Here is a 27,412-nt window from a genome sequence, read left to right as displayed (position 1 = left end):
GTAAGATAGACAAAAACATCTCCTGATCCATTTTAAAATTCCCTAATGGAAGTATAATTCTGTATGTTTCTGTCTAAATTACAAATACATTCACCCATCAGAGATACAGAAGCTATGGACATGTGGTTAATTCTGTTTCATACTTAAAGTAACATCTTTTATAAGAAAAACCAGAGTGTTCTCTAGCCTCCTAGCAGCGATGTAGTTTGTTTTCATAGAATTCAGAATGTAAGACAAGAATTCAGGAGTTTTGATGGGAATATTACTAAGAGGAACACTTTGCTGCTTCTCCATCTTGGGGTATATCTTGGTATTAAAGCTAACACTTCTCAATAGTGAGCTGCTGCTAAAAAGATTGGTGCTGTTTTTCTGTACAATTTCTGCTATGTGCCCTTGCAGTCTTCTGATGGTCATGTAGTGATTTGGCCTGACTGACCCAGTAGAAAACGAGCCCTGTAAATGAATGGTTTTGTGTTCAGTCAGCCAGCTGAAGCATCTCATCCTGTAAACACATGAAAGCTGGATGCAGTTTTAATCCTAAATGTTCTTAAAATTGTTTCCTCGATAATTGAAGAATTTCTTCAACATCCAAACTTAAACCTGCTTTTTTGTTCATTCAGCAGTTTGGGCTTGAGAAGTGAGATGTATGCTCTCTGACCTCATCTGGCAGAAGAGCACTGATTTAATATTATTCTCCAGGCTGGATGTTTTGTCTGTAGCTTAAGCTTTGTAGGAGTAAGTGTATCTGTTCTTTTTGGTGTAGTTGCACTGTTTTCTGCTGGTTTAGTGTATCTTAGTTTTCATTTGATAAATCCCAATAATCTACTTGAGTTTCTGTATCATAAGAGAAGTTTTTGTTTTCACATCTTTTAAGGATGAATATAGGGAATAATTTTTAAAAATGATGGAGTGGCTTTGAAAATATTTTGAAAGTTTTAGGTTAGTCTGTTGTAGGTTTAGTTGTTTGCTACCCAGATCTTTTGTTTCAACTTTACAGACAAGACGATTTGGCTTTTTGTACACTTATTTAATTGTTAAATATTTTAGAAAGATGATAGGGAATTTCATTATTTATGGGATAACCAGAGAGGATTAAATTAAACTTCAAGGTCCAGGGAAGGATGGTGGTAGACCTAACAAAGGTGTTTCTTACAAACAAACCAACCAATTTGCAAAATAATCCCACACTTTTTTCTGTATAAGCTGATTAATAAGTTTTAATGAAGAAGATAGAAGAATAAGGGGATAAGGAAGATGTGGATAATGGCTTTGCCTAGTGAAAGACTCGGAGATTGAATTTGAAAGAATATTATTGGTGTCTCCATGGCCATTTTTGAGACAACAGAACAGTGAATCATTTGTAGATTGTGGAAACTTTCATAGTATGATTGTCCTCCTCATTTCAGAATGTTACATTATAAATTTCCTTCTTCAGAGTAATTGTCTCAGGATATCTGGTTATTCAGCTTTAATACAGTAACTCACTCTTGCATGTGATCTCTGTAATTAAGAGACCATTCTTCTTAATTTTCTTCAATTTTTAAAAGTCTGTATGGACCTAGCATAATGCAGATACTGGGTAAATCGTGAAAGGCCCTGTACAAGTGAATCTGTAGCAAATAACTTTGGAAAGGTGTTGCTTCTTATGAATCGGAAAGTATTGATAGTGTCTAGGGTTATCTCCAGGTGAAAGATTTGAACAGGATGTTGTCCTATCAACAATACAGCCTCATAGAAGTCAACCTCATATTTTGAAGGAAAGGTAGGTGAATTGGTGTTGGATAGAACTGACTCAAAGAACATTTAGGGCACAAAATACAGTGCTGTTTTTATCTTCTAAAGCTGTTTACTAAGTTTGGAAAGTTTCAGTTGAAGGGTGTTTGAGTTGGCATGATTTTTATAGAATACTGTACAGTTGACAACATTGTTTCTCAAGTCTTCAACTCTAGAAACAGTGTGCTTTGCTTCCACTTTGTTATAAATATCATGCCAATTTTGAAACATTAATAAAAGTCGACTTTGAATATTAAGTCTTTGGTTTCCAAATAAAGGGCGCATAATAGCGGTGTAATTTTTGCAAACTTTTTTGCTTGAAGTTGTAGATAAACCTTGCTATAAACTCAGTAGATTTGCTAGAAGAGCTTGTGATTGAGTGCTATGTATGCTTGCCTTTTTGCTTCCACCTAGAATCCAGGGCCATTACTTTCTGTAACCATTTCAGTGAGCTGCCATAGTTTTCAGTCTGTACTGTCACCTGATCCAAGCATGCGCCAAAATACCCACTGTTTCTGGCTACTGTCTGCTGAATCTGCTTTGCAAACCCTTAGTTATTAAGCTTTTGCCTTAGCAAAAAACAACAGACACTCTGACGGAGTGTACTGGACACATGCCATCCTGCTTCCCTAACTCCTCTAATTGTTTATGTAAATCCTTAGCTTTACTAAACTTGTAAATGCTACAATGGCATCCCCATGTGAAATTGTGTGGCTCATGTGTCAAAAAAGGCTGCTTGTGAAAATATTTGTCAGAAGAATATGAATGCTACACATTGCACTGCGTTCAGTGTTTTGTATCAATTTATTATTGCAATGTCATGGTGTTTGATTTTAATTATAGACAATCATTTTGTGTTCTAATGTGCAAAGGTAAGTTCATGTAAACTGTGAATGTACAGTATTTATAAATAAACATACTGATTCAGGTTTTTTGCCTCTTTCTGAAAGAAAAAAACCCCACAGTTAAATGTCTTAAGCAGAGGACCCAGTCTTCTTTACAAACACTTGTTTATGCATGACTCGTATAGAAGTTTTTGAACTTGTGCAATAAGAATTCGTTGGATTTTTTCAAAGATATTGGGCCTGGTCCTGTTAACACAAAGACAATGGCTGGAAAATTGTTCTTATCTCTAATAAGAATGAAAATGATCCATTATATTACTGTAGTTAATAGTTTTGTTAATTCTGATGTTGAACAAATTCTGAGAGTAAAGAGTTAGATCTTGCTTTAGCAAGACATAGTGTTGAGCAACCTCACCACAATACGTGCTTTCCATTATGATAAGGCATGCCTGTAGATAAGTTAGGTGAGAAAATTGTGTTAACTCTCTTAGGAACTTGTTCCTAAACTTTAATTTAAACTATAAATTTTTGTGGAGGAAAGTTAAATGTGTGTATAGAGTTTGGGACCCGTCACTATTTCTATCTTCTCTCTTCCCCTCAAGCATGTCTGTTGCCTTTCAACATTTCATTCTGTTTCAGTTTTTACTGTGGCTACATACCTTTTCAGTGTCATATTCTTGTTTGTAATCTTATTCTTTATTCCACAGCACTTTCCCTCTTCATCTCCAGTCACTTCACTTGTTGCTCACTTTCAACTCTTTTGTCATGACTTCACATTTTCTTGCACTTTTTGTCATAGAAAGGTCACTGGTGACAAGTAGGAGCAGTTTTTGCCAAATGGTACCTAAAGATGTGAAGAGAAAAGTGATGATTTAGTAAAATTGGCTTTTTTGTCTTTATGTCTAGAAAAAGGTTACTTCTCTTTTGCAGGTGTTTTTCTGTTAAGTACAAAAATTTGTGTGGCTCTTCAGTCAGTGTTTATAGTCAGCTGCCTGTGATCAAGTCTAATTGACCAAGAATTGTTCTGCATAGTCAGTGAACCACTTTTCCTACTACTTACACTTTCTGTTAGAGGGAGAAACATATTGATAAGCAATCTTCTTCTTGTCCATGGTTGGATGGGGAAGGAGGAATTGCTCCCAGGATCCATGTCCATTCCACCATAAAGAGTTAGTGATAACATTTACAGAATGTGCTTGTGGTCTCACATCTCCCATACAGCTCCCCATTTTGTCAGATGTCGTAGCCTTTGCCTTAAAATGGATTTCCAAAGTTGCTCCGTTCACTGACCACTACTACCATTAACTGGTGGCAACAATCACAGCCTCTGTTCAGACATGCATAAGAGAAGACATTTTGCCTCCCACTTTTCTTTGTGTATACCACAAATAGTTCTCATAGCTGAGCTTGGGAACTCCAACCCTGTGATGTGATGGGTTATTTCTGTGTGATTCTCAGCTTTTGAAAACTGAAAAGTGTGAGACCTTGCTAGCAGGTACTCCAACTGTCTAGGTCAGGATTACTGTGTATCATCTCGAGCATTTGATTTTCCCAGTCAGTGAAAGTGTTTAAACAGTGTTTTCATGTTGAGACACTGAAGTACAGTGCCTCAAGATTCTCCTAGTAATGCATTGAAACCTGCTGAAGGTGAACTTGGATATAATGAACATAATTGAGATGGTTAATGAAAATCCTTAGTCTGTTTTGTGTCTTATTGTATACATTTTTGTCTTGATTGTGGAGAACCTTCCTGAGAACTGTCACTGTAGGGTTGTTTTTCTGTTTTGTGTTCATTTCTTAAAGCAAAGTTTGGATAAACTTCAGTCTGAACACCCAAAGCTGCTGTTAGTCAGTACAATGCTACACAAGCATTAACATCTAAAGTTAGCTATAGTTGAATATGCATACCTCTGTGCTCTTTTTTTAAATTAGAAAATGATCATTAGTTTATTTTAGAAAACTGAAAGCTTCATTCTAAATGAAAAGTTGAGGTAAATTCATGAGTTAATACATCTTGCTGTACAGTATTTTTGTTTCAGTAAATTTCAAAATATGTGTATATCTGCATCTTTCATTTTTGTTTGTCATGTTGTCAGAGAACCTAGTGTATGATACAGGATTATCATACACTATTATTTATAAATATTCCTGTTAGGACAAAATTGGTTCCTTACGAATCTCAGGTTTTGACATTGATATTTTAAATTATGATTCAGCAAGGAGATCTCAATGGCTAGAAGTTTGTATCTGTGAAGTTCAGTTGATTTCAGGGAAATTGTGTAAGAATCTGTCTACTCAGAACCCGTTGTAGCATCTGAGTGCTTATTGTTACTGGTTTTCCCATTATTTTATGTATCAACAATTAACATGGTTTTCAGCTAAGTTCGTTGGTACAGGTAAGCCCTTTTTAAAGAAGAAACAGTTGACAAACTCTAGTTGTAAATGACAATACTGGTTGACTTCATATGTAAAAAGCTTGCAAGACAAGAGCTTTAGTTCTGGGAAAATAATTGCTGAACGATTAAAATAAATGGATTGCATAAACTTACTCTAGTAGCACACTTTTTTGCATTTTTTATGTAGTATTCAAATACTTTGCTTCTCAAAGTTAGAAGTATTGAAATAAGGACCACAGAGCTGTGTGTTCGATTAGCGATACAGTCTTGAACAAATATGTTAACATCTGGTTAACAGAGAGAACTGCTTGCAATAGGAAAAACTTTTGAGGTTGTTTCAAACATGTCAAGTGTATACCAAAGTAAAATACTACTTTATTACTACAAATACTATTTCATTACTACTACTACTACTACTAGTTTTTCAATATTACAGAGTGTCTTTGAAGCTTTATTGCAAGTTACATGCTGCTCTCGTGTTGTTGGAAAGTGACAGTATGGTCTTCAAGTGGGTAGAGATTGGAACGGTATCTACAGTATTTTGGTGTTATCTGTCATATGGACAACAACAACAAGAATGCAGTAATTTGCCAGAACCTGTTCATATGGATGATAAACAAGAAAATTAACAGAAAAGCCCTGTTAGCGTTTGCTTGAAGTGCGATAACTAGGAAATAAAAAGTGTCCAGATACAACAAAATGAGTGAATATGAAAAATTTGACTTTTCAGATTAATTGCATGAAGCTTTGTGTTGACATAGTGCAGAATAGTGAACTGATTTATACTTTGTCTTTCAGATGAACCAGAGACACGAGATGCATGGTGGGCAGAAATCAGACAAGAAATAAAATCCCATGCCAAGGCATTGGGTTGTCATGCTGTAGTGGGCTACAGTGAATCAACTAGCATTTGGTAAATCATGATGATGATTTGATTTTCAAAATGCCACAGAAAATTTATTTCATCTTCAGTGGATTAAAGATGATTAACTATTTCAACACAGTTGTTGATAGAGTCTAGTGTACCTACTTCAGAGAGTTTGTTAAAGGAACTTTCTGAGATTTCAGTATTGTGTGCTGCTCCTTGTTTTTTATTTTTGATCTGGGTTTTTTGTTTGTTTTTGTTTTTGTTTTTTAACCATGTTTTGGTTTGGGTTTTAAGATTTTTCTAATGAACATTAGAATATTTATTTTAAAAAAAAACAATCCTCAAACCTACGTATTTGCTTTTGTAGTAATAATGTTAATTTTTCTATGAAGTTTTCTAAACCTAATCTACCTAAATAGTTAAGTCTCTTCTTAAAAGTGTATGTATTGCAGTTTCATTATTGGGTAACAACTGGCAGACCAGTACTTAAATGGTAAACTTCAAACTTAAGACGCAACTTCTTTACTAGGAATGTAATAATTGTACGTTAAATGAGAATATGCTGCTTATAGGTCTAGAATACTTTAGGTGTAAATGTTCTGTGTTTCTTCCTGGAAAACGAGTGTGATTATTTTTATCTTTCAGTACTACAGTAGTGTTTAGCATATTAAACTGCAATTCTGCAGTAATCTTTCTGAGATTGAATTCCCCAGCCCTGCATCCTATTCAGGCCAAAACTCCAGTGCCTTACTGTATTCCCTTTGGCTAAGAAAATTCCAATGTTGTGTATTTGGGTGGCTTAATAACAAACTTCGTGAGAGGCTTGGAGTTTGGGAGAAATAATTCAGGATTCATCTAATTACTGGTCCTTTCTCGCCAAAGAAAGGTGGTGTCTCTTTCTAGCTCTGGAAGGTAATCTATGAAGAGCTCCTCCTGGGCCCGAGTGTGTCTGACTGGTATCAAACAGAAAAGTACTCTGGCTCACTAGTTGTTTTGAATTGATTTAGGAAAGTAACTGAAGCAAACTCAGACATCTGAATTTATTTTCTGTAAAGCAGACTTTGCCTAAACACTTTGAAGAAAAAGTACTGAAGATTTGCCTTTTTTAAAGAGAGAAGCTGGAAAAGGAAGTTTCATTTTACTTTGCAATTGATAAGTTGAAGAAAGAAATACAGAGTTATATAGTGCTTTCATGAGTGCATACCATCTGTTGGTAAAGTAGTAAGATAACCAGAAATGATCAGCCTGAAAGCCACAACACTGATTGCTTCACATCTATTGCCGCTTCACGTTTATTGCTTCACTGCAGGTGAAAAAAAAAAAACAAAACAACAAACAAAACAAAACGAAACCACCAAATATATTGAACTTTCACAAAACTTGAAAACAGTTTTTGGAAGTCAAGTACTTGTGCTAGTAGAGTAGGGAAACAAGATAATTTACTTTATAGAGAAGGCATGATTTGTATTCATTATGCTGTCTTGTCTGATTATGGTCTGTCTTGCTTGGTGTATTAAAGACCATATTTACCTCAGAATTGCAATGTGCAGGTTCCTATCGCTGAGGGATGAACTTGCACTAAAAATGGAAGATTTATTCCTTTGGCTGTCAGTCTCCTTGTAGAAAGCATAAATATTTCGTTGTGTTGTTTTTGGTTTTTTTCTGTTGTTTTTCCCCATTAACTATGGGGAAAGAATGTATAGAGTATAGATAGGCAGTCAGTTATTGGGTTATTTCACACTTTCCTTTTTCTTAAGGAATTTAATGTGGTACTATTAAGAGTTCCCATGCTTACTTGCCAGTTCAGCTTTATTGCATGCCTAAAGAGCAAGGCTCTGTCCGTAAGTACTGGTCTGCCAGACATGTTATATATGAACAATTATTCTGGAAAGAGAAATAACAAGAAAGGCACATGTATTGTTCCAGAAATTGTGGGAAAGCTTTTCTCTGTATTTTTTCCAATGTAGTACTCCAAGCACTGAATGTTAGAGGTTTGTTTCTTACTTAACAATTTCAGAAATGTTAAAAGCTCTGTGATCATAGTTTGCACTTCTGAGAGCTTTAACTCTCCTAAATAATGAATATGATCAGTTGCTTTACATGCTATATGTATCATAGCTGTAGTTGTTCATAGTCAAATTTTACTGTTTGGCTACTTTTTATCCTCCAAGAAGCACCCTTGTCAGTGTTGTGTTGTAACTTCCTTTTGAAAGTGAATGTTTATAAGATGATGAGGCTCTCAACTTCCATTTTACTTTGGTAAACAATTACACCTTGGTTTTTTTAATGTTTCTTTGCTTTTTGTTGGTTGGCCCAATTGAAAACCATACTTAAGCCTGGTTAGCCTTTGTGATGTTACAGCATATTATTTATAACACAGGGCAAAGCTCTTTAGTCTTTCAGTTCAATCCTTCTGCATCTCTTACACAATGGTTTAAATAACAAAGGAGGATTGTTTGTCGGATTTAACAGATAAAATTGCACAAATGCACAAAATTAGTAGTTATATTGAACTCATAGAGACTTTTGTACCAGCCTTTTAATCTAACAGTTTTAAATAAAAGTAGCACAAAGTAGTAGGAATTCACTTTGTTGTAATTCTTTTCTCTTATAGTGAAGAGGTCTGTATTTTGTCCGCGTCTGGCACGGCAGCTGTACTGAACCCTAGGTTTCTTCAGGATGGCACCATGGAAGGCTGTTTGGAACAAAGGTTGTCATGGCAGCCTGGCTTCTTTTCCATAGGGTCAGAGAAGGGAGAGGTTGATTTTTTTCCTCAGAGCCAAGATAGTTCTTCTCTATTAGGGTAGGTTACAGTGTTACAGTGCAGGATGCGGGACCAACCACTTTACTGCTTTTCACTAACAACAACAACAACAGAAGTAATGGAACTCTGCACCAAATTAGATATTCTGTTTTTATTTCTAACAGTCTGAATAAGGTAACATATTTGACTACTAACCACAGATAATAACTCAGTTTTTTTTTTCTTTGCTGCTCTTCAGGTATCTTTCTCAACTTTATATCACACTATTAAAAAATGATAGATGTATGATAACTTATATAAACCAAAAATTGTTGTGGCTGTAATATGTGTATATGTGGTCTATATATACTATTTAAGAGCTGTATGGGAGATAAAAGAGCTTGGTTGTAAAACAAAGATGGTGCCATATTTTTACAAAATATGTATGTTTTAGTTGAAGTTTGTGAACAAAATCATGAAACTGAAGGAAAAACATGAAGTTTCCCTTTGTTTTTGCTCTTGAAAATAAAATTTGAAGAAAGTATTGACAAACAGTAATTCTAGGAAAAAATAATTAGATTAACTAATGCATATTGGTCATCATTACACGTTCATCAGGATAGTCATTAAATATTTCAAGGGATTATTGTAGTCATGAGAGAGGCTATTTATTACACCTTAGCACTTGCATTACTTTTTCCATAATAACCCTGCTAACAGTGTTATTTATTATTCTTTTACTTTGTTAGCAGGAGACCTTTATGTTCTTGTGTAGATAGACTTTTGAAAACTGTTGCCAGAACAAAAATATTTGTTTCTGTATTCTCTATGTGATGGAGAGAAAGAAATGTCATGTTCATAATACGAAGAAAATGGCATTTTTATCAAAATACGTGTTTCGGTGCTACTGAGCATCTTGGCATAGATTACAAATGCCAAAGGAAGGTAAAACAACTAAAACGGACAAAACCCATGTTTGAGACAAAATATATACGCCAAAGTCAGTGATAACTAATGTTCCAAATCTGTCAGATTTGCTTAAGCATCTCTTCAAAATTCACTGAGAAGAATTGTTCATGTGAAACAGAATAAATTTGTAGTGGTGCAGTTAGCCTATGCTTTCCTTGTTTGTATTTTCATAGTGGTCATTCCTGGATATTTCTTATAGGGCAGTGGGACTAAGTGTTCTAAGTCAATAACAAGTTTTACCTAATACCTTATCTTAGGAAATAATCTTGCTGTTCTTGTTACAATGTTAATATATATTGTGCTGCTTCTTAGTAGGATAGTTAGTTTGTTGTTTATGTTCTGCTTATTCAGTTTGTGTAGGTTTTTGGACACCATCTGTGTAAAAGAGACTTTTCATTGCATTTGGTACAGCAAATTTTTACAACTGTTGTACCATGGACTACATTTATAAATCATAATGCCTAAAGCCAGCTTAGTAATGTTTTAGTTTCATATAAATCTTTGGTCATTGTATGTACTTTTTCTTGATCACTGCACAACAAGTTTCAATGCAAGTTTTATTTATAGCATTTTAGCTGGTAGTGTGCAGCCTAATTTTATTCTTCCAATTCATAAAATGCAATACTTGTCACATTGGTACAATGAAGCAGAGTATAGCTGCAGTATGATTTAAGCAGGTATCTGTAGGTGTTTATACACATGTGGATGTCTTGATCATTTTAATGAGATGCAGATGTTTTAAGTATGTTCTCCATAATGTATTTTTAGGATTGAAGAAGCTTCACCACCAGGTTGTGGATTTTGCCATATACCATATGATGAATTGAACATGCCATTCCCTGCTCACCTCACTTACTGTTACAACTGCAGGAAGCAAAAAGTTCCTGATGTCCTTTTCACCACAATTGATCTTCCTGTAGAGGCAATAGTTATTGGGAAGGGATGTCTTATTCAAGCCAGGTATCTATCAAAAATTTTCTTAATAAAGTTTTGGAGATCTTCAAAAGAATTCCTGTTGCTAAAATCCAGTATGTCATTAAACCTTAAATTTTTATGTGGAATTGCTACAAGTTAATGAGAGTGTCTTAGGATATGGGAGGAGAAAGACATGTTATATGTCATGTCTGTTGATGGACATCTGGTAACTTATCCATGTTGATGGACATTTGGTAAATGTTCTGCCTTTTTTAAATGCCTATGGGAATTACTGTATTTTTGTCTACCTGGAGGTAAGAATTTTCATGCTTTGACTTGCTGTTTCGGACAGCTATTGCACTGAAAGCTCAATTAACTGTTTAAGTCAGTTAATAACAGAATGGTAGGGGTTGGAAGGGACCTCTGGAGATCATGTAGTCCAACCTCCCTGCCAAAGCAGGTTCACCTACAGCAAGTTGCACGGTAACTGTCCAGGCAGGTTTTGAGTATCTCCAGAGAAGGAGACTCCACAACCTCTCTGGCCAGCCTGTTTCCAGTGCTTTGTCACCCTCAAAGTATAGAAGTTCTTCCTCATATTCAGATGAAACTTCCTGAGTTTCAGTTTGTGCCTGTTGCCCCTTAACTTGTCGCTGGGCACCACTGAAGAGTCTGGCCCCATCCTCTTGACACCCACCCTTTAGGTATTTATAAGCATTGATGAGATCACCTCTCAGTCTTCTCCAGGCTGAACAGACTCAGTTCCCTCAGCCTTTCCTCATAAGAGAGATGCTCCACTCCCCCCTCATCATCTTTCTTGCCCTCCACTGGACTCTCTCCAGTAGTTCCTTGTCTTGAACTGGGGAGCCCAGAACTGGACACAGCGCTCCAGATGTGGGCTCACCAGGGCAGAGTAGAGGAGGAGGATAATCTCCCTCAACCTGCTGGTCACACTTCCTAATACACAAGATACAATTGACCTTTTTGGGAATTTGGAAATTTGGGAATTTGGAAAAAGGAATAAGGTGTTTTACAGTGGGAAAGGAGGGGGAGTTAGCTATGTACAGTCTGTATGGGTGGCCAACTACATGGATAAATAACTGGTTGGATGGTTAGGCTGAGAGTGCAGTGATTTATGGTTTGTAACCTACCTGTATGGCCATGACAGGTATAGTGGAGTCTGCAGCGGGACCTGTCCTGTTGAACATGTTAATGATGTGGAAGGGATGATGGACTGTGTTCTCTTGAAGTTTGCCAGTTACACCACAATGAGTGGGATCAGACCATATGATACCTGTCCAGTTTTGTCCTCCTCTGAGAGTAAGACAGAGATCAGAAAAATAGAGCAAGTTCAGTGGAAGGCCACCAAGGGAGTAAGGAGCACATGCTCTATGAAGAGAAACTGTGGGTGCTGAACTAGTTCAGGCTGGAAAGAGGAAGGATTCAGGGGGACCTAATAGCAGCCTGCCATTATAAGGAGGTTGTGGAGCATATGTAGCCAGGGTCTGCACAGTGAGAGAGACGGTGGGCCTAAGTTGAAGCAAAAGAGATTCAGAGTAGATAGAAGGAAAAACTACTTACCCATGAGGACAGTCAGGTAGTGGAGCAGGTTACCTAGGCAGCTGTGCAGTCTCCAACTTTGGGGAGTTTTCAAGACCTGACTGAGTAAAGCTCTGAGCTTCCTGGTCTGAGCTCAGAGCTGACCCTGCTTTGCTGTATAGGAATTTGAACTGGAGACCTCCTGAAGTCCGTTCTCACCTGAGGTTTTTTAATGATCCTGTGATTATCATTCTCTGATTTCCACTAGAGCAGAATTACTGGAGCTACTGTAGAGATGTGTTCTATGCTCCTTCTTTGGTATTTTTCATATTATTAAACTCTGCATTCAGCACGATTGTGGAAATTGACTTAGTTTGACATGGTGGTCCATAATCTGTCTCTGGAGCATTTTTAGGTGTCTCGTTTTCTCTGGGATGATTCGTCAAACATTCCCATCCCCACAAAAATGGAAAAAGAAAAAGACCTGAAGCTATAGTTAGAAAGACTTTTGAGGTGAACTTGTTACAATTGGGTGAATTACTATGTTTTCCTGGTCATGTAATAAATGTGGTCCTTGGAAGAAAGTGTTATCTGTTCATATCAGTAAAACATACAGTTGTCATGGGCTCTTTTTGAGGAAAAAAGTTATCACTGAAAGTTAGGCAGTCATTATACTGATGTGGGGTTTGAATTTCAGCTTATGAGACTGCACCCAAAGAGTGGAATATGACTATCATAATACAATCAGAGATGGGATTTCTATGCTCTTTCTTTTATTCTTTTAAGATAAGTATTTTTAGTATGGTTGATGCTTGAGCTGTAAGGGCACTCACTTTTTTCTTTATTCCAAAGTGTGCCTTGAATAACTGTATTAATAGGAATTTTAAAAGTTGTACCAGTAGATATAATTTCCTATGCTTGTACCTGAAATGTTTGAGGTTTGCAGCAACAGAAATAGATGTTTGCATTTGGGGTCTTACTAGAAGAAAAGCTGAAAATACAAATTTTCAGATAAGACAATCTCAAGGAGTTCTTGTAAAGAACTGACATTTTACCAAACAACTGGCAATAGCAAAGAAGTTGTGTTTGTCTTCAGTATTTGCTTTGGCAAAAGTGAGCAGGGCAAATTTTTAACAGCTGCTGCTATATGGTGGGAGTGTTAATATATTTAGCCAAACATCTAGTAGATGGTTATCTGGAATCTGTAGAAAACTTCTTTACATTGCGTAGTTATTTGGTGCTGTTGGACTATTATGACAAAACCCGTGTGATGCATGTTTTTTCTGCCTGATAACACTCCTTAAGCGTGTTTTAAGAAAGGAGATGAAACTTCATATAGTGATTTACAAAAATACAGTATTTGTAATTTTTGTATTCTACTTTAATAGGAAATATTTTTGAATGTTTCTGTGGGTTATGTATTGTTCTGTTTTATTTACTTTTTATGTTACCCATTTTTATTGTTAATATAAATATACACTTTCCTATTAAAAATGAAAATCGGATCTTACTTATTGGGACTCAGTGCCTCAGTCTGCCTTGATCTTCCTGACAAGAATTTAATATTTTGCAAGATTCTAAAATGCATTAAAAAGAAACTGATTGTATTAGGTTATACAATGAGGGGGAAAAAAATCAAAATACCCTGTGATCACTTGCAATCTTAAGCAGTCCATTAAAACTGTTTATCTGCTGACGTCATGTACTGTTTCGTATTGTCAGGTTATGCCGTCTAAAGAAGAAAGCTCAAGCTGAAGCAAATGCGACATCTATCAGTAATCTCTTGCCATTTATGGAATATGAAGTGCATACCCAACTGATGAATAAACTTAAGCTGAGAGGAATGAATGCTCTGTTTGGGCTGAGAATTCAGATCACTGTGGGTGAAAATATGCTAATGGGGTTGGCAGTAAGTACAGTTTTAATCTTGGGATTCTTTTGCTTTCTTACAGTATTTTTGCAGGGCACAAAGATATACAAGTGAAATTCAGAGTAACTAGAGAGATTAAAATGACAATTTGAGAATAAATGAAGTGATGGAAAGGAATGAGGTGTCTAATTGTTGACAGATCAGGACAGATTGTTTTTCAGCACCAGAAAATGAAGACTCAAATCTCTTGAAACTCTGAGGACAAGATTGTTAGAAAGGGGGTGAGAGGAAAAGAAATGTTAAATGGTTTAATGGCATAAATTACAGAAAAATTACTGTGTTCTTTAAAGGTCGTGTCAAAGAGATCCCTGTTCCTCAAGTTGCATTACAGTTCCATGACGAATAAGGTCAATTAAGTCTCTCAATAAATTTTTTGGTTAGTTTCCAAGAAGAGCAAGGTCTGTCACGTCTTCTTTGATGGCACAGAAGAAATAAATGATAGATTGGAAGTGTCTTAGAGTCAAGAAATGTTCATTAACAATATTTTCTAACCTCTTTCTGTCATGTGGGATTAGAATAGTGAAGTATGCTGCTTCTCCTGCATCAGTGTAAGAGGATACTTGGGTAATATTGACTGGCTTGCATGTTCTTTTGTGTGAAGTGATGATCTGTTTTCTGTAAATAGAAATGGGATTGTCACAATTTCAGTAATACTGTAAATGGTTTGGCCAAGTTTTAAATCCTTGAAACCATCACTTGCCTCTGCAAAATATACTAGGATAGAGGTTTTAATTCATAGTTTGTTTGGAACTTTTAGGTAAGTTAGAGCTCCGCCATGGAAAAGACCCATGAGAAGGAGAGAGTTTATTAAAAGAATAGTAGGTTTTTTTCATAAGTGAATAGGAGAGAGCTATCCATTTATTGTGGGAAGAGATCATGCTGTAATATGCATGTCACAATGCTGTCCATTATACCATAAGCATTACAGAAAACTTCATATGAAAATATCAGAAGTACATGCTTGTGTAATTGTCATTTTTCTTAATGACTTTTTAAAAGTCTGCAACAGGTGTGTATCTAGCAGCTCTGCCAACACCTGGTGGTATTCAGATTGCTGGGAAGACTCCAAATGATGGCACCTATGAGCAGCATATATCTCACATGCAAAAGAAAATAAATGATACGATAGCAAAAAACAAGGAACTTTATGAGATTAATCCTCCAGTAAGTAATGCTTTTATGTTCTTAAAAATAAAACTTTTAGTCAAACAGATATACACCTTGTACATCTATGGGTTCTTATTGACTGAATCATTCAGAGCATAAGTTGTTTTTTAATAGAGATATAGATTCTTTTCACTATATTTTGGGAACCTACTGGAATTTTCAGATCTCTTAAGCCACATACCCAAATCAGTTTGTACTTACTTAGATTTATTTCTCAGTAAAATTATTTTCAGAATGTGGTGGTTCTTAGAACTGTTAACAAATTGCTTATAATTGAAATTATTTCTAAGCTACATAGAACAACGGTTAATTTTTATATCCTTTTTAGGAGCTACCTGAAGAAATCATTGGGTCTCCCATTCCAGAACCAAGGCAACGTTCCAGGTTATTAAGATCTCAATCAGAAAGTTCTGATGAAGTTACAGAGCTAGACCTTTCACATGGCAAAAAGGATGCTTTTGTCTTGGAGGTGATAAATGTTTTCAGTACTTGTTTTCATACTTCTCTTTTCCTGAAATATATATATTAAAAATGGAGAAAAGTTTTCTTACTCATCTCCAAAGACAGTTCTTAAATTGTATATAAATTTTTCCATTTTGTATCAGTAGAAAATGTTAAGTATTGGATTTTGCATTGTCTTTCCTATTTGCTTAAAGCATAGCTGTATTATGCCTATGGACAATATCTGAAAAAAGATTGCACTGCTGTTCATGAACATGTAACAATATCTAGAATAATAACTAAGAACTGCTAAGAAATGCCTTTCTGCCTACTTCAAGCAGCAGTTGCGACTGATCCAAAACTTAGATATATTTTTATAAATGTTAAGGTTCTGTGTTGTCACACTTTATATTTAGCAAAGAAAAAACTTGTATATTCTTCCCATTTCAAAGCTCTTGTCATAGTTGGATATTCAGAATTACTAGTTTCCAGAACTGGTAGTATTCAAAGAAACGCATGTGTCAAGACAGCATATAAAAGAAGACTTGCTTTTCTGAATTTCAGCTGATGCTTTTCAGAGTTCAAGAATTTACAAATTCAGAGAATACTTTCCAGTTCTTTCTACAGCTAGAACTAGAAAGAACAACACCACCTATAGATAAAGAATATCAATTTCTTTTATCTCTCTATTCACTAAAATTCAAAGCTATGATTTTAACATTATACAATTTTGAAGGAAAGGAGCCAAGTACTAAAGAAGGCTAGAGTTTTGATCATCATCTTGTAGATACAGGCATTACAAATAGGTATCCTAGACTAAGAAAAAGAAAACAATGTAATTATATTACAGCCTGTAATTGCAGCTTAAGGTATATTCAAGACTTTCCTTTATGTCAATCTTCACAAATCACTGTTTTCATAGAAAATAATCTGGAAGAAAGATTGTAGATAGGGAAAAGGAGAGAGAGCTCTGTAACGGCAGTTCATTTGGAAACAGGAAAAAAAGGAGAGGGAAGAAATAACAGGTTGGGAGATGTTGGTGTAATAAATTGAGGTTGGTTGGTTCTTCTGCTCTTTGAGTGAATTACAGATATACTAGTATCAAAGTAAGTAAATTGGGAAGTCCCTAAAAGTAACTTTGATGCTAGTTAACTCTCACATTATAAAGAAATGAGGAGAGTTTTCATCAAGTATTTTTTGCAGCTGGTCTTAACAGGTTTTTGGTTTTGCTTTAGTATCATCATCTGTGTAGACTGACAGGAGCAGAATTGTATCCTCAACACAAAAGTTATGATAGATGCTCTCTGAGCCACTGCATTGAAATGGATGAGCCAAATAGAAAATACTTAGATAAATGCAAAAAGGGTCGAATGCCTTTTTAAAAAAGAGAGGATTGTGTAAGGCATTAAAAAAACAAGCCAAAGACTGTTAAACTGCAACGGACCCTTTGGACAAATTATGAAAAATACCGGGGAAAGATAAGCCCAGCCCCCTTTTCACTTCTAAAGGCTGTCAAATGAAAGAGAGAGAGAATAATAAAAGCTTGGCATGCCGCTTCTGTCCGGTTGCCTCATAAAGAAGCTTGATATGTTACAGGCAAAGAACAGCTGGTTAAGGACTGTATTATATACTGCAAGCAGAGTTCAGCTCTTTTTTTTTTTACAGTTTTGGAGAATTCTTCCTTCTACCTTATTTATTAACTGTAGTGTATGCACTTGGGGGGCTAGGAGATCTCTATGTGGAAGGGGAAAATAGAAGTACACTGTAGTGTACTACAGAGTATATTACAAATGGTTCTAAAGTTAGCAAGAATAAAAGGTCTGATGTTTAAGGGCCATCATTTGCTGGTTTACATTATGTGAGTGTGTTGGTCCTAGAATATGCATCCCTGTGTTTTGGTAGTTCAGTCTTTATAGAAAAAAGGACTTTTCATCTGGACTTACTACTGTCTGTTAAGAAATTGGATATCAGAAACAATATTCCAGGAGCTTTAGTGAAGCTCCTGACTCTGACCTGTCAAGGCTAAAATCATCGTTCACTAGAAATATGTAAGAAAAAGTGGTAAAAAATTCACTGTGATGAGGAAATGCTGAGAGATGCTGGGAAGGCAATTATTATGAGAGGTAAAGCTGTCTCTTCTTTTTTTTTTTTTTTTTTTTTGGGGGGGGAGTGGGGCGGAGTAAGACTGTTCCTCTTTACTTTGAGAGGGAGAAGGGAAAAGAATACCTGACAGAGAACCCTTTAATATTGGTATTTAAAATAGAAATAATTTCCAAAATACTTGCTAAGAAAATGTTGGAAGTTAGAGGTAAACTTGGATCTTGTGCAGTTCAATAAGGCAGAATGAACCTACGGAGACACGACAGAAATATTTACAGAAGGTAGGAGGGCAGATGTGCTCTCACTCTGATCTAAAATAACAGAAGTCTTTAAAGATTGGGTGGTGTAGAGGTTATTTGGATAGGAAAAAGTAATAATCTCCAGATTTACATTTTCCTGTTTGATTTTCTGCTGTTCATACGAAACAAGGTTTTCAACGTCCTGGAAAGATTTTTGTGTGTCATTGGAATAGGTAGAGAATGATCACGTCAGTATAATACAGACCTTAGGAGAGCTCTAGTAGCCAAAGGTCCTTACCTGGAAAAAGTTGTAAGTTGTTGTGTGGAACCTTGTTCAGCATTTTAAATTGTTTAAAAAATGCTCTTTTTATCATTTTTGTTTTAACTACTGCAATTTCTATGTGTTCTGTGCACATCGCTTTATTTTTAATACAATTTAATTAAGGGAACTATTTTTCAAATGTTAAGTGTGTCATAGTCTGTTAGTTAAGATTCAGAGGTCTGGTTAATGGAATCCTTTTTTAAAATCTCAGCTTAGCTGCTAGATACAAATCTCTTGATAACAAAGTTTTCACACCTTTCTTAGACTTCTGACTGGAACAGCAACATGATTTTTATCAAATTACTCCTTTTTCCAGATTGATGATACAGATGCAATGGAAGATGTACATTCTTTACTGACAGATGTTCCACCACCACCTGGTATAGTAAAAAAAATATATTTTTCTAATTTATACTGTAGGCTGAAAAATGAAAAAATAGAACTGGTTTTATTTTTAAAAAAAAAAAGTTCAAGAGTAACAGTGAAAACATTCTTGAAGCATTTAGCTTGTCAGATACACCTGTGAAAAACAAGTCATTATGCCTTTAATAGGGATTGTTGCTTATTGAAAACTAAAGTAAACGCAGTATTGGTGTGCCATTTTGCAAATTTGTTGTTACTTCATATGGGTATAACAATTGGATCTTTTCTACTGGTATACAAGTTTCTGAAGATTTTTCTGGACTGAATGGCTAATTTGTAGGTTTCAAGGTCAATGAAAGTAGAAGTACAGAGAACAGAATGGTCTTTAAGTATTTGTAGCCATATAATGTGACACATTGGTGTTGTATTCCAAGAATATTATTTAAAGTGAGCAATTTGCCCTTCCAGCAGTCTTGTTCAACAAGTGCGTTGTATTTTCCTTGCTTGGTGATTGTACCATACTGTCAGTTTAAAAGTCTTTGTGTTCACTGCGTTGTAGTCTGCTATTAAAAAAAGCAAAGTCAAAAATAATTTGAAATTCTTAAGTCACCCACAGCATTTTTCAGTATTGGTCATTTTCTGTAGAAGGCAGTAAAGTCAAATAATAGAAATAAAGTAGTTTCTAATTTCTTCAGTGGTTTTTATAGATGTATTTTTAAAAAATGTTGCAACTTGAGAACATAAAACTGATTAAAGTGAATAATGATTGGAATTCAGTAATAAGGCTTGAAGTGGATGTCTTTTTACTTCACAATACAAACATGAATATTGGGGCTGCATTGCTGGCAATGGAACTTTCTGAGGTGTCCATTTCGTTGTCTGCATGTACAAATTATTTAAGAACCCACTAGAGGGGTAGGTGTATTGAAAGACTCAATGTCTGCTTGCTGGTAGGAATCAGGCAAGAATGCATATTGCATTAATGTAAGAGAAAGAGTGGGACTGGGGAAATCCCACAGAACGGCATGCCAACAGTTCATAGTTCAACAGTGTCCTGAAAGTAAGTTACTGTTGTTATAAACAGTAGCCTTTGACAAACTTCTGTGCATTTGGTTGTTTGCATTTTGAGCCCATATGTGCCTTCAGCATTTGTGGAGTTTTGCAGGATCTGTACCCATATCAGAACCAGCTTCTTATGCTTGGTTTGTATCAGCCACTTTTCCCTTTTTCTTATATTGGGAAGAACAGTGAATCATTGCTTTGTATCAGTATTCTTTATGCTATTTCTGGTTGTACAGATATCTGTCCTATCCTGCTCAATGGAACTTCTGGATCTGGATAAGGGGCTAATGTAGTTGTCCGTTATATGGAAGTTGCTCTGTACATTTGGTTGTGCTTGTCCTCCCTCTTTTGTCTTTGTGAGTTTCCCCATGTTTCTTCTGAGCACATACCCGTTCCCTTCCTAATAGTTGGTATCACTGTTTATCAATTTTGCGTACTGTTGAGCTCAGAACTATCCTTGTCATAGTTATCTATTATTACCACCAAATCTTTTATTCCTCATCAATTATCCATTGTTAGGTCCTGCTGCTGTTGATTTTACTAGCCTAAATTAAGGCCATCAGCAGTCACCTCATTTTATCCTCTTTTGCAGATAATTTATGAATATGTTTGAAGCATACAATCCCGAGTTACAGATGTCTCCACTGTGAAAACTGAGCATTTGTTTTGACCTTCTCTTTCCAGTCTTATAATCATTGCATTTCCTTCAATGGTATTCCGTTCTACCCTTCAGCATATTAGTTTCTTAAAGAGTCCTTAGTGAAGGATCTTATCAAATGCTTTTTGATGTCCAAAGTAGACTGTATCAGTCAGATGCCTTTTGTCTCCGTGCTTGCTGACAGCTTGTGAGCTATGACTCTAACTTTAAAAAGTGCTGTCGGCTCCTCTGCAGTGTCTTGTTTTTCCATCTGCCCATGAACTCCATTTTCTGGAACGGTTTCTACGGGCCAGTAATACAGATATCTGTACTAGGCAAATTAGTAGGTCACAGTCACCAAAAGCACCTCACTACCTGAAGATTAAAGAATCCTTTCCTCTAGTAGTGGGGTAATTTTAAGTTAGAGTTCAATGCCAATTAGCCAACTATTTAATCTTTTTCCTTTCCTGTTGTTTATATGAATCCTTATTTTTCATTTGCCTCTGTGTTCGCTATATCCTTCAGACACTTTTGTTTAAGATAGGTTCTCTGATGGAAAATAAACAAGGGACTGCTTTTCCACTATTGTGGAAAACTCCACTACTGTGTTGAACATTGATATAAAAAAAAAATGCATGCTTTCCACTATTGTGTTGTCATCTCTGCATATTCTTTCTATATCTTACTTGACTCTTCAACAAGATTTCTGCTTTTGATGTTCTGAAAGAAAATATATTAATATTTATACCTTCCGCAAGCTGCTACACAATTTCTTTTTAGCTAATTTTGTGGATTTAGAGGCCCTACCACATTTTTTTCTTTTGTGCTCATTTGGCTATGTCTTTAGATTTTCAACATTGCCTATTTTCTGTTTATAGCTTTTCTTACCCTGCTGTGTAGTCATTATACTTTTTTTTTTTTTCATTTCAAGACTCTGTCAGTAAGTGCTGCATATTTGCACTCAGTCTCTAGGTAGTGTCTTTAAAGCATCTCTAAGCTGTCTGTCAAAGGTTAGCTTTTTAGCTTTTTCCTATCACACCTTTTTATTAAGTTTTCTCATTTGTGCATAGTTTGTCTATTAGAAACTAGGCAGAGCAGTAGCGAATTTGGGGTGTTTGCCCTTCCTGCAAGAATGCTTAAGTATATCTTGATCAGAGCTAAAAAACTTCTTTGAATGCTTCTGCCTGCTCAGGACCTAGTCAGGGGTTTCTTGTTTTGTGGGTGCCACAAGGAGCGGTTCCATGAAGCAGTCGGGGAGCTTGTCTCACCGGTTGGTTTTTAGCATCAGGTGACCTTAATTACCCATTCTCCATGGGGAGCGGCTGTCACTGTTGCATTTCATGCCATTGTAGCCTCTCTCATGTGCCCCAACATGATGACATTTCTAGCCTTGCTTTTTGACGGTTGAAGGAATATTGAGAATAAGAATGCTGTAGTGAATTAGTGGTTTAGAAGTGGTGAGTTCATCTTTTCTATCCGTTTTTTCAATGCAGTATGAATAACAGAAAGCATGTGTTTCTTTTGTATGTTATATCGTATTCTTCAGATGCTACATTTGTTTTTTGAATGTTGGTCTTATATTATTATTATTATTCAATATTCAAAAACACATGAGGAAAAATACTTGCAAAACATTGCAAACTTATTTCTTTAAAAGTATTTTTATGTTGCAGTGTGCAACATAGATTTCCCCAAATATTTTCTTTACAGGTTTTTACAGTTGCAACACAGAAATTATGCCTGGTATAAATAACTGGACACCGGAAATTCAAGTAAGGTTATTCAAAGAAAATTGAAACTTCTTTTCCAAATTGTTTTGAAATACACTGTGGTAATTTTAATATATATTAGAGATTGCTAGTTTTGAAAGATAAATTAAAAGGATACTCTTGTGTTAGAAATAAAAGTATTTTGGTAAGAACAATAGGGTATGAGAACCTGTTTCTTTGTGGTTTTTTTCAATGCTGTTAGACAGCCTGGTACAAAAATAAGAAAATAATTACAGTAGATGTGAACTTTAAGGTTTTTGGCATTTTTAAGAGCCTGGCTAAATTTTGAAGCCTCTTAAAAGAAACAAATTGTTGACTGTGTTACTTAGTGTGAGATACCGAATATGATAACATGAATACGTTAAGACAAATAAGAATTAGATAAAGCCAATCCAGTGAGTAGAGAAAATTTCCATTTATAATGAAGTTTATACATGTTGGTCCTGTTTGTACGACACAATTCAGTCTCATATAGAGTTAAAATAGATCTATTGAAGTGAGCTTTTACACCTAATTGGCACAATGCAAGACTCTGCTTTGCAGAGGCATAGCTCAGACCTGAAAACAGTATGACTGCACCAGCAGCATACTCTCAGGTTGATGGGATTGCCTGTATATCTGTATATGACGTTCCATTATTGTCTGTGTTATTGTACACAATTAACATGTAATTTTCAACAGCAGTTAAAATAAGTAGCAAGTAGAATGACTCCTTTATAAAACAAGTGAAAAGAACATAGAGTACTTAATATCCTGCTTAATCGCTTGTTTCATATATTCATATACATTAGTTGATAGAAAATTTGCCTTTTGTTTGTAAAATTGCGTGAGCAATAAGAACTTTACTTGACTTACTGTTGCTACAGTTTTTTTCCTTTTCTCCCTCTCCCTCCCCCATACCATGTTATGCATTATTAGCCTTCTTTATGAACTTGTTTTTAATATAAAATACAGGCATATACTGGGAAAAAAAATAAGTGTGTTTGTTTTTAATTCAGATGTTCACAGCAGTAAGAGTATCCAGATTAAGCAACATTAACCTAACAAATCAAACACTTAATAAGAACTTTAATGATCTCTGTGAGAATCTGTTGAAGGTAAGAATCTTATTTCAAACATTTTTTGAATTGTTCAAATAGATGAAAAGTAAAATCAGGCTATACTGAAAATAACATTTTCTTCATAATTACTTTTTGGAATTAGGCTACAAAGCGTCTGTAATAAGTTTGTAAGCTGCTCTAAAGGTAGATTCAGCCTTCTTAGTATATTAAGGATTTCCAAAGCTTTTTGAATCTGAATGAGTCCTTTGACTGGTAGTGTACTCTAGAAACAGAAATATAAAGACTGCTGCACAGTAGATTGCATTTTTTCCTGACTTTTCACACCTGTAATTCTTCAAGAAAAAATTAATGTTATTAGATGATTTTTACTATGAAAAGAGTTTTGATCTTTAATTTTTAGGACAAGAGGAAACAGTCTCAAGTTGTGCTGGGGGAGGTTCAGGCTGGACATTAGAAAGAACTTCTTCACTGTTAGAGTCATTAAGCATTGGAATGGGCTCCCCAGGGAGGTGGTGGAGTCACCATCCCTGGAGGTGTTCAAAAAACGTTTAGATGTGGCACTTCGAGACATGGTGTAGTGGGTTTAGCAGGCATGGTGGCATCAGGTATACGGTTGGACTTGATGATCTTTGAGGTTTCTTCCAACCATAATGATTTTGATTCTATGATTCTCTGAAATAAACCATACTTTTTTTTTTTTTGAGAGTAACACAAATAATGTCTTGTTTTCAACAGAGCTTGTATTTTAAACTACGATCTATGGTTCCTTGCTGCCTTTGTCATGTAAATTTCACAGTTGCTCTACCGGAGGATGAGTTAGTTCAGGTAAGCAAACTGCTGCTTTTGACTTTCAGTATGTAGGCATGACATTTATGGCCTTTAATTAGCATTTGCTGCCCAGAGTAAACTAGGCTAGGATTTGATTTACTAGTAGGTCTGGTGAATTCTGAAGTAGAACTTAAGGCCATAATATTTGGTGAAGAAAAAGGATGACCTGTTGAGTTCACCAGTTTTCAGTATCATGGGATTACATGGCACTTCATGAGCACAGTGCATCTCAATAGTGTGTATCTTTTTAGTTAGATAGGAAATGAAAAGCTCTGACTAGGTATCCATTAAAAGGTGTTACCACATACACTGCCAGAATATGGCACACTAATTTTCAAAGTATGCTGTCGTTGTAATTGTCTATGATGCGATATACTTTATTATTTTTTAAGGAAATGTTTTCTTTAGAAGTATAGCATCATTCTTGTGTTCAGTTAAACATCTCTTTCTCTCTTTTACAAATACAATGATAATGAGTTTTTATGATTCTTTTTTATGTCAGTTCAAGAAAGGAGGAAGGAACTGGTGAACAAAATCATAAATGCGGGACGAACATTGTCAGGTGTATGTTCTAACAATGGACCTTAGTATTACCTTTTATGCTCTGCTGTGAAGGGTTTTTAATATGTCTACTTAGATAATTTTTTTTGCCTGTTATTTTTTATGGAAAAAGCTGACTTGTTTGCAGAATTATTTTTGCAGATTGCACAAGAGATTAAGTTACCTAACGTGCCATATATTTTTGATTTGCAGATCGCAGTCACAGCTGTTGCAATTACATTTGACAAAAATCAAGCATTACAAGCCAACAAAGCCCCTACAGAAAAATCACAGCAAAGAGGTAAATGTTGTGAGGCATGTAAAGATAAGAGAGAATATTTTTCTTTCCTTTTTTAGAGTTCATATATGTGACCTCCAGCAGGATGACTGACTTATCGAGTGTTAGGTACTTGCTTTACGTAATCAACAAACTTACAGTAACATGAAAAAAATGTTTGATATTTCCTTGTTCCATGTGCCATCTTTCTTTGAATATTTTTCTCTAAAGAATTAGTGTAACAGATGATGACATTTCCATTGTATTTTGAAACATGTGGTGTAAGTCATTAGAGAGTACTTGTTCTTATAAGTAGCAAATTTTGTCCTTCCTTCAAGAAGGCAGAAAATAAATTATTCATAATATTTCAAAAAAACCTGCCCAAAACCCTTAAGTAGGTCGGTAATATAGTTGCAGATCAGTGAAGCATATAGCATTATGGAGGGAATAGAAGGGACTACTGCAATCTGCGTATGTCATCTTGCTAATGAAGCACCGTCTTACACTAGAAATGTATGTATGCAATCTGGATATGGGAATTTAGACAGAACTTTGAAGATACTCCATTCTAAAGAATGGAATTAGGTAGTAGAACAGAGCCATATGTTTCTAAAACATTAGTTATAGCTAACTTCTTCAACAGAATCAGTAAATCATTTTCTTTTATGTGAAATAAAAAAAATGTTATTTTACTGTAATGCATAGCTAACTCAGATCCAACTGCAGAATCAAATCGAAAATGCATGAATTGACACAATGTTTTTTCCTGAAAATACTAAATCAAATCCTCTTCAGTGGAACACAGGTTCTGTTCAATTTTGCAGCTGCATTTATTGTCAGACACCTAATTGTTCATACAGAACTGCATCACTATATAGATAGGCTGAAAATAATCTGTTCCAGTCAGACCTGACTAAAATGAACCTGTAGTGCTTACTGTTACTGGCAAATCTTATTTTGGGGGTTAATTATCAATTGGATATGATTTCTTTGTTGAAGCATCTACAGACAATGAAGAACAGCTCCAGTTTCCATTGGAACTTTGCTCTGATCCTCTTGCTTCTCAGCCGTTCTCACCAGCTAAAGGTCAGTTAAATGGAAGAATGTTGAACTATTGGTTTTTACTGATTTTGAGTTCTGCTCTTTCATTGTTGCAGTAGCTTTAAAATATCTGTACTTTAACATGCTTTAAATATTCTTTGCTGCCTAAGCATAATGGTGTCCACTCCAAAAGTCATTTTTTGAGAGTCCCATAAGATGGGTTGGATAATCGTTCTGTATATATTCTTTTGTAGATTTCCTGTAGTTCTTCTGTCTTTGCATTTAGAGTATTGAAAATGCTGCAAACCACTGGGTGTTGGGTGTCATTTGACTTAAAGAATTATACTTTCCTTAATAATTAGGCTTGCCACATACTGCTTTGCTTCTGTAAATAGCCTGTATAAAATGACTCCATGTATTGTCAGCCTCAAATAATTAATCTCATAGTTTTCATGGTGTGAAATACTTTAGCAAATACTGGTGGTTCAGCTAAGCAAAATTGCATGCAATTTTTTTTTTTTAAGTGAAAGGAGCTTAAACTTAGTAAACCTTAGTAAAACTTAGTAAACATAGTAAAACATTTGTATGCTGCAGCACGTTTTAGCTGTTAAATAGCTGCTTTATTTTACCTGAGATAGAGCTGTATTTCAGGAATGGTTGTCACAATTCTTCTATGACTGTATCAAAAATTAGGTCGTCATTCATTGAAATCAGCTGTCCTTACTTCCTTCTCCATTGTTGGATTATCTACCCACCAAAATGGCTAGAGATAGGAAATTTAGTGTCTGTGAGTTATTGTAAATACCCTTTAACTAAAATGTTAGAGCTCCCTTTTTTGCTCACTACTTAAGTTATATAAAGGAAGGTACCTACCTCATTTACTTGTATTTTCAGAGGTCGGTTTAATTTCAGCAATAATATTCTTATTGCTTTATATATTTTTTAATTATTTTTATGCATTTATGTGTGCTTAACTTTAATTGGTCGCATTATGATGTTAACCTTTGATTTTCAAAAAGAGGAGCTCTCCAAAAATTTCTGACTGATATAGTCTTCGCTGTGACCAGACCGTGCTATTTGCATAGTGGGCACTGACCAGTAGAGGGTAGCCTGTTCATGTGTATCACTTTTCCTGATGTTCTTCACATTCCGTATTGTACTGTACATAGCTTTAGGCACTTTCAACTAGATAATTATTTCATCTGCCTTCTTCACAAATGGACTTGAGCTTTCATTGTAGTTACACTTACTTAGCAGCTTATTTAATACATTGATACCTTTTTTACGTACTCTTCTGTAAAACTTATTTTAAAAATATTTGTATACAACCATACACAGTAATGACCTTTAGTAAACAATCCTATTACAATTTGCAAGACAGATTTAGTAAATTTAATTACTTATACTAATTTATTATGTGCTACCAAAGTACACAGTATACTGTGTATAGAAGGTTTTTTTTTTCTCGTATTTTACTCCAAAATATTTTTTTTTAATAAGAAGAAAACTGTTGTTCTGTACTACATGACTGCTTATATATTATCTGAATGGAATTCATTTTGTCTTGTTAGAAGCCCTGGAGGGTGCAAG

The 27,412-nt window shown here is 35.3% G+C and overlaps 1 protein-coding gene across 1 annotated transcript in view; it reads left to right on the top strand.

The window, feature by feature from the left end:
* Positions 1-27,412, top strand: part of C2CD5 (C2 calcium-dependent domain containing 5) — a gene marked incomplete at its 5' end in the record, with an annotated part of 63,098 nt that overhangs the window by 29,648 nt on the left and 6,038 nt on the right. Inside the window, 12 exons of the mRNA XM_009697169.1 lie at positions 5,813-5,927; positions 8,497-8,592; positions 10,363-10,554; positions 13,768-13,954; positions 14,975-15,139; positions 15,471-15,611; positions 18,561-18,624; positions 22,017-22,078; positions 23,074-23,172; positions 23,872-23,961; positions 24,718-24,805; positions 25,781-25,867. Coding sequence (XP_009695471.1) covers positions 5,813-5,927; positions 8,497-8,592; positions 10,363-10,554; positions 13,768-13,954; positions 14,975-15,139; positions 15,471-15,611; positions 18,561-18,624; positions 22,017-22,078; positions 23,074-23,172; positions 23,872-23,961; positions 24,718-24,805; positions 25,781-25,867 — 1,386 coding nt within the window. The remainder of the gene's footprint in view (positions 1-5,812; positions 5,928-8,496; positions 8,593-10,362; positions 10,555-13,767; positions 13,955-14,974; positions 15,140-15,470; positions 15,612-18,560; positions 18,625-22,016; positions 22,079-23,073; positions 23,173-23,871; positions 23,962-24,717; positions 24,806-25,780; positions 25,868-27,412) is intronic.

The sequence above is a fragment of the Cariama cristata genome, unplaced genomic scaffold, assembly GCF_000690535.1.
Source record: "Cariama cristata isolate BGI_N322 unplaced genomic scaffold, ASM69053v1 scaffold33353, whole genome shotgun sequence".
NCBI classification, from domain to species: Eukaryota; Metazoa; Chordata; class Aves; order Cariamiformes; family Cariamidae; genus Cariama; species Cariama cristata.
Note: the sequence above shows the minus strand (reverse complement) of the source record. Positions and strands in the feature narration are given on the sequence as shown.